Source organism: Dipteris shenzhenensis, chromosome 7 (assembly GCF_047967505.1).
Source record: "Dipteris shenzhenensis isolate YYH24624 ecotype China chromosome 7, Dip_SZ_1.0, whole genome shotgun sequence".
Taxonomy (NCBI): Eukaryota; Viridiplantae; Streptophyta; class Polypodiopsida; order Gleicheniales; family Dipteridaceae; genus Dipteris; species Dipteris shenzhenensis.
The window spans coordinates 51,131,916-51,140,142 of record NC_141602.1 but is presented as its reverse complement, the minus strand read 5'-3'; the positions used below and the strand labels follow the sequence as shown (position 1 = coordinate 51,140,142).

Sequence of the window (8,227 nt, the reverse complement as noted above, 5' to 3'; positions counted from 1 at the left end):
TGAATATATGAGCTTCAAAGGCTTGATGTACATGCTCTCATTTTTTATTTCTCTATGAGCTCAAACATGTATGAAAATTTAAAAAATTTTGTCATTGGAAGAAAATAAATTTTAAGGCTAAAAAAAAAAAAAAAACCTCTCTGTAAAACGTCGCTATAATATAGTCTCAGTGTCGCTATATAGCGACCTTTAAAAGTCGCTATATAGCGACTTTTACTAACGTCACTATATAGCGACCTTTTAAAGTCGCTATATAGCGACTTTTACTAACGTCGCTATATAGCGACGCTTATTAAAAGTCGCTATATAGCGACGATTTACGACACCTGATTTTTATACCGACGATTAACGCTAAGCGGGCGCTAATCGTCGGTACGAAACGTCGCAATAGGATGCGTGTGTAGTAGTGAGTGAATGCCTCGACGAGGAGAGAGAATCATTCTAGGGGGCATATACAATTTAACCATTGGAGCATGAAATTTTTGGTGGTGACAAATACTGCAAAAGTTCAAATCACATTGACATCCTCTACAACTACATTTCATATTAGGTGGAAGAAGGAACTGTTCACCAAATTCATTATTGATTTTTGAAGACCAATTATTAAAGTTTATATATAGCTAAGCATAACACTTCATGCAAAAAGGCAATATGCTATAATTTAATAACCATACTTTGTATGTAGATGGAGACACTACATGGATTTTATACATATGGATTTTCCCACTTGTTCCTTCATATTAAATCGTCTTGAAAATAAAAATTCAATACATCTAGCCTCATGACTGGAAGAAAACTTTGTTGTTTAGCATGGATAATTGCTAAAATCACCTTTCTTTTGTCTATGTACTCCAACGTCCCATCAAACATTATGTATTGAAATGTGCCTAAAAGGCAACTGTTCCATCAACATATTAGTAATCAATATTCTAACTTGAGTCTAACTTGAAGGATGCAAGTCTCCTTGTTCCCTAGACAAGGAACATGTTTAATCACAAGAGACAATCAGTTTTGAGCAAGGTGTAAAGTCTTCCATGTTTTTGTGTGATTGTCTAAAGCTTGATGCATGGCTTGAGTCTCATAAGTTGTCTCCTCTTTTAAAGACAAATATAAGAGTGTTGGTGCACAATTATTATATGAAAATGTGTGAGTGTCTTTTACAAGCTCTTCAACTATTTTTTCAAAGTAGAAGGGGAACCAAGATTAAATTAAATCGCATTAATATTATGTAGCTTGATGCAACTTTACCATCAAAGAGGCATCAAGGATGTTTTCATCATTATGGTCTCCCAAAATTTTGATAGATAATCTATTAACAAGTTTCAAGTCTATTCCATTATTTGTACAATTCCCATTTAAGTTTCAAGTGTAAACTTGTGCAATGCCTTCATCCACGTGCAAAGTCCACATCCTTTTAAGGTTCGAAAGAGTACATAAGATTATTTATGAGAAAAGAGAACAAGAATGCATATGTAGGTATCATGCTTTAGCCTTTATTTAGTGGAATTAGGGCTCACAATTGTGACATTGGTTCGACAAAGTGGTAGCACACTTGCATGGGGCTTGGTTTTCTTGTAGGTGTAAAAGAAAAGAAAATGCATATTTGGGCGACCATGCCATGGTGGACATGGGGCATGCCAAGGTCACATCGGTTTCACAGAGGGGAAGTAGTGCTACGTGGGGCTTGGCTTTTGGGTTGTAAGACAATAGACAAGTACGAGAAGGAAAGTCATTAGTGCCTTGCAAGCTCAAAAGCATCCAACTATACCATGGAGGATGAAAATTATAAGTAGCTTCACAGATAGGAGTTCGTTGTCCCACGAGTCCCATGATAAAAATCATTGGGACTAGCTTTATCTTTTTTTTAGGAGCAAAAATTAAAAATTTTAAATTAAAGTGAAAGGTAAAAATCTTTGGGATTAGCTTTCAAAGTGTACATGTAATCGTAAGGAATTATATGGTGAATGCATTCTTTGTCTTGGGGCAAGCATCTCAAAATTAAGTGAGGTGTCACCTAGGTTATGCATAGTAAAAAACTTAGCTGTCAATCCATCCTTGCCTCCTTGCACCCTAGAAGAGGCACATGCATTAGATATATGGACGACGTTTTCTATTTTGGCTATCCTATTTGAGGTATTAGACCCTAGAATATATATATATGTTTGTGTGTGTAATAAATCAACTCATCTTATCTTTTCTCGCATGCATGGTGCACACAATGCATATCTTAGGGTAACTTTAAGGCAAGTATTCCATATCGCTTGGCGTTTCAAATTGTAGCCCATATCCTAGGAGATGAAGCAGCACGAGTGTTGCTTTCTACGCATATCTTATGAGTTCTATCATGTGGAGTGGTTAGGGCGAGGAGGAGCAGACCTGCCTCGGGCTCGGCTTTTCGCGTTGCAAATGCAGCATCGTGTGTGTGGTGGGAAAAAAATATTAGTGGTGAGACTCGTTGTGGTGACCATGTGCACGAGAGACGAAGGTTGATTAAAATCCCCTTGCCCACTTCCATCATCTTCATCACCCTCTTGCATCTCCCCTTCCTTCCTTCCCTGCAATTTCGTCCTCCTTCGCAGCTCGCCTCTGCAAGCATAATTATGGCTTCCTCACTTGTTTCGTCCCTGTTGGCCCGTCCCGCAAGACCCAGGTCTGCACGAGAACTCCATCCAGCCCTGCTCACCTTTGAAGGTGACCTAGCCGAACGCCTTCAGCAACTCAAGCAGACCGGCGGCTCGGCCTACCTGCACCTCAACTGGCTGCTCGACGCCATGGCCGTGGTGCACTCCTCTGCCCGAGCGCTTCTCCCCATCCTCGAGCTGCCCATTGAGGTTCAACTCTTGGAACGCTACTTGGACGAGTGTGTCAAATTACTGGACGTCTGCAATGTTGTGAAACAGGCCACCGACGACATCGGCGGCTACTTGCGCTTGGTTCAACATGCGCTTCGTTGCTTGGGGCCCAAGGAGAGTGTTGTCACCCATTCCAAGCTGATTCGGGCTACAAAGACCATGTCCGAGTGCGCCCACTCCCTGGCCGCCCACAAAGATGGAGAGAGATCTGCTATGCTGGGAGCTTGCGGTTACTTGCTACGCCGAATGGGAAATGAAAAGCGCTTCAAGAGCAGCACTGCATCGGGAGCACTGGATGGTTCCATTCTCACCACCGTCTTCGCCTGCGCGGCCCTTGTTGCTGCTTTGTCCCCGAGGAAACCCAGGAAGTCTACGTTTTCTACGATGATCGGATGCGTTTCTGGAAGCCCGCAGCAGCCTACGCATGCGCATGCCTGGTCGTCTTCTCTGCTCGCCTTGCAACAAGACGTAGCGCGAGAGGAGAGGCGGAGCTCCAAAGATACCGCACCTCTCTTGCACGAGCTTCGAAGCCTGGATGTCGCCGTGACTCACCTTCGACGACTCCTCCACGACGCTCTCGCGACCCACAATCTTGTTCCTGATGCTCGCACTACGACAGAACAGCTAACGCGAAGTGCCGAAGCCCTACAGAAAACCTGCAGCGACATAGAAACATCTGTGTTCCCGCTGCAGCAGCAGATAGAAGGCGTCTCCCGAACGCTCGTAGCCATCCGAGTCGCTATTTTGGATTCCATCACCCGCTCCAGAGCCCCATTTGGTTAGACAATACTAGTCCGAAGACCAATTTTGCTCGGAGCGAGGACCGTGTAACAATACTCGAGTGTCCATTCTGTACAAACCCTTCTGGAATAGCCACGGAAAGTCGTCATGTATATCTCTTCCTGAGTATTAAAAATGAGCTCATACACATAAATTGGTAGCTAGTAAGATCTATCTATTTATATCGATGAAAACGAAGTGAAGCGGATGTGGGAGGAAAGAAAAACTACGGTCAGGATTGATAAAAACTACTCTGGGCTAGCAACAAATAATTGTCTTGACGCGATCATACTAAATGCAGTGATGGCACACGTCAAGGGAGAAAAGCTATGAGAAATTGTTCTTAAGGATATACTAGTAGAGTCAACTAATTCCAACATGCTCGCACTGGGTGAAAGTTGCTGAGCGTTTCCTCGTAGATCCATATTACCAGATTGATGGCAACAGCTACCTGCAATCCAAAGGAAGAGTGGGACAACTTCTCAAAGGGATTGGATTGAGGAGACAAGCATAAGCCTACAAACAAGGAGAAAGCATATGCCTACAAGTCCTTAACCTCTAAAAATCAAGCATGAAAATTAGCACATAGTCTTAGCAATACAAGGAGAAACATGCTTTTCTTCCTCTTCTTCTCTCTTCTCCTCTTTTCCCCTCTCCTTTCCCTCTTCTTTCTCTCTTCTTTCTCTCTTCTTCCTCTTCTCTCCCTCTTCTTCGTCTTTCCTTTCCCTCTTTCCTTTCCCTCTTCTTTCTCTTCTCGTCCACTTCCTCTTTTCCCTCTTTTCCCTCTTCTTCCTCTTCTTTCCCTCTTTTCTTTCCCTCTTCTTTCTCTTCTCCTCCACTTTCTCATTTCCCTCTTCTATCCCTCTTCTTCAGATTCCTCTTCCTCTTCTTCCTCCTTCTCTCCCTCTTCTTCCTCTTCCTTTCCCTCTTTCCTTTCCCTTCTCTTTCCCCCTTCTCTTATTCTCTCTTCTTTCTCTCTTCTTCCTCTTCTCTCCCTCTTCTTCCTCTTCTTCTCTCTTCTCCTCTTTTCCCCTCTCCTTTCCCTCTTCTTTCTCTCTGCTTTCTCTCTTCTTCCTCTTCTCGTCCACTTCCTCTTTTCCCTCTTCTTCCTCTTCTTTCCCTCTTTCCTTTCCCTCTTCTTCCTCTTCTCCTGCACTTTCTCTTTTCCCTCTTCTCTCCCTCTTCTTTAGATTCCTCTTCTTCCCTCTTCTTCAGATTCCTCTTCTTGTCCACTTCCTCTTTTCTCTCTTCTTCCTCTTCTTTCCCTCTTTCCTTTCCCTCTTCTTTCTCTTCTCCTCCACTTTCGCATTTCCCTATTCTCTTCCTCTTCTTTAGATTCCTCTTCCTCTTCTTCCTCCTTCTCTCCCTCTTCTTCCTCTTCCTTTTCCTTCTCTTTCCCCCTTCTCTTATTCTCTCTTCTTTCTCTCTTCTTCCTCTTCTTCTCTCTTTTCCTCTCTTCCCCTCTCCTTTCCCTCTTCTTTCTTTTTGTTTTGTAATTACAAAAAAAAAAGGATTAGTGGGGCTAAACAGGGCCATAGCAAGCCTTGTTTAGCCCCACTAATCCTTTTTTTTTTAGTTCTGTTAATCGTCGCTATATAGCAACGTTTACCAGTGTCGCTATATAGTGACGTTTATCATCGTCGCTATATAGTGATGCTTTATAGCGACGGTTCTTTTCCGAGACTTTTAGCAACTTTTATGGCAACGTTTGTGCCCGTGAAAAAAAAAATTTTAATGTAAAAAGCATCTGTATTTTCATCGAAAAATGGCCTATGCCTTGTAGTGACTCTCACATCACATGTACATGTGATGTAGTGCCCCTGAAAACAAAATCCATCATGTCCACCATACCCTCATCATCATCTGGCACATCCGGGAGACTATAGTCTTGCTCAACATGTGAAGGAAGATTTCGTGTAAGTCTAAGATCTTGTCTCAAGGTTTTGTGTCATAATGGTATCCAATATTAATCATGAACTCAAATAGCATTGACTTAGCGATGATCCATCACGACATGCAACACCAATGGTGGGCATTGGTTTGGGCTCCTCCCCATACATTCGCAAGTGGCACATGACAATATGTACTTCTCGCTTGCAATGAGTGCAATGACAATACAACCTCTTCGTAAGCTACTTTGCGCTCCCAGGCATTGGCGCATCATCTGACAAGCTTCCACTCATCCCTTCCATCTGCACACTTCCAAAATCACAACATGAGTTGTAAGGAAATCTATTAAGATCCAAAAAAAAGCCACCCATGAGCTCCTTTTCTCTCTTCTAACAATAAGAGCCCTGAACCATCACAATATAGCCACGCTTTGCCCTGTTTCGTCGCTATATAGCAATGCTTTTCTTTGTTCAGTCGCTATATAATGATGCTTTGCCCTATTCCATCACTATATAGCGATGCTTTTTGGATATAAACGTCGCTATATAGTGACTGACCAGCAACGCTTCGAGGCTTAAACCCGAACCCCTGCACGATGCTTTCTTTGGCATCTCTATTGCGGGAAAAGAAAAAATCTCTCCTCCCACCTTATATTCGACGACCTCACTTTCCTTCTCTCTATTCTCCACTCCTCACCCCTACCCAGCCCCTCTCCTAACACTTGTGCTCCCTCTCCACCCTTCTCCCTCTGTGCTTGTGTGAAAAGAAGTTTTTGAAGAAGGTGAGACTCTTTAAGCAATGTAGGTTCATTTTTTGTGAGATTTCATTTGAACTGTGAAGATAGTGGGAGTGAAGGAAGGAGTCTCACTTACAGCTTTCTCACATACACAGTGGGGGAATACACACAAAGGTGGAGGCTGAAAACAGTTTTCCTCTTCTTAGTTGTGAAAGCCAAAAGAACTCTAGTACAAAGAAATAGAAGAAACCTATATGTGGATCTCAAACCAAACTCAGCTAACTAAGGTGGCATACTAACTGAGCCACAAACTAGAGTACATAAGGATAGCTATCATCCAACTATTATTCATGGGCGGTGTACCAACCGCATCTGCAGCTAACAAGTCGGTGACATAAATGCACAACAGTCCTGGCATATCATGAGTGGAGCTTGATATCTCAAGACTCCCCCTCGAGCTCAATCCCAATTCCTGCACACCAAGCAGGTCTCTAAACTTGCACAGCTTCTCTGCACCCAATGCCTTCATGAATATGTCAGCTACCTGATCCTCTGTGCTGACATAAACTAGATCAATAAGACCTAGTAAAGCCTTCTCCCACACATATTAATAATGTACCTCAATGTGCTTTGTTCTAGCATGATAGACTGGGTTATTTGCCAAGTGTATATTGCTCATGTTGTCATAATAAATGACAACTGGCCCATCTGTAGATTGATGCATATCATTAAGTAGCTTATGTAACCAAGCTACCTCACATGCAGCCATCGCTGCACCCCTATACTCAGCCTCTATGCTCAACAAGGCAACTGTAGGTTGTTTCTTGCTACTCCAAGTGACTGTAGCACTCCCAAAAGAGAACACATATCCACTAGTAGATCGTCTATCAGAAATACTACCAGCCCAATCAGCATTAGTGTATCCATGCAATTGTATCTGAACCCCAACCTCATAAAATAGTCCATACTACAATGTGGACTTCACATACCTGAGTATGCGTCTAGCGGCATCCAAATGCAGTTTCCTTGGAGCCTGCATAAACTGACTTAACAATCCAATAGCATAGCTCAAATCTGGCCTGGTAATAGTCATATAAATCAAACTTCCTACTATGCGTCTGTACATAGTAGGGTCTTCCAAAAGCTCATCTGCATCTGCACTCAGCTTCACATTTTGCTTCAAAGGAACTTAAATAGACTTACATCCTATCATCCCAGATTTGGACAGCATGTCCAATCCATACTGCCTCTGCAAGAGCCGTATCCCACATGGTGATCTAATCACCTCAATGCCCAAGAAATAATGCAGCTCTCCCAAATCCTTCATCTCAAACTTTTGCTTCAACAGCATTTTCACATGAAGGATATCTTCATCACTATCACCTGTGATGATCAAATCATCAACATAAATGACAAGCAACATAATACCTTTCTCTGTTTTTCTCACATAAAGTAAGAAATCTTCCTTGGAAATCTAAAAGCCAATAGTGACAAGATATTATCCTATCTTGTCAGACCATGCTCTAGGTGCTTGCTTCAAGCCATACAAGGCTTTCTTCAACCTACAAACAAACTTAGGATGAACAGCATGAACATAACCCAGTGGCTGTTCCATAAAGACCTCTTCTTGCAAATCACTATGCAAGAAGGGATTCTTTACATCCATCTGATGTAAAGACCATCCCTTTGATGCAGCCATAGCAATGACTGCTCTTACGGTTGCCATCCTTGCAACCAGAGTGAATGTTTCCTCATAATCAATGCCATATGTCTGCGCATACCCCTTGACAACTAATCTTGCCTTGTATCTATTCACAGAACCATCTGCATTGTGCTTCACCTTATAAACCCACTTATAGCCAATTGCATTCTTGTCTTTAGGCAAAGGCACCAATTCCCATGTAGCATTTGCTTCCAAGGCATCCATTCTTTCATCCATGGCTTTCTCCCATTTTTCTTTTCCCATGGC

At 42.6% G+C, this 8,227-nt stretch overlaps 1 protein-coding gene across 1 annotated transcript; it reads left to right on the top strand.

The window, feature by feature from the left end:
* The first annotated feature begins 2,600 nt into the window (after positions 1–2,600).
* Positions 2,601–3,635, top strand: LOC147900469 (UPF0496 protein 4-like). The gene has a single exon (XM_087376657.1). It carries the CDS (start codon positions 2,601–2,603, stop codon positions 3,633–3,635), a length of 1,035 nt encoding a protein of 344 aa, XP_087232783.1.
* The last annotated feature ends 4,592 nt before the right edge of the window (positions 3,636–8,227 follow it).

Coding starts and splice junctions, on each gene's coding strand:
- LOC147900469 (XM_087376657.1), top strand. CDS start 2,601: ATGGCTTCCTCACTTGTTTCGTCCCTGTTGGCCCGTCCCGCAAGACCC.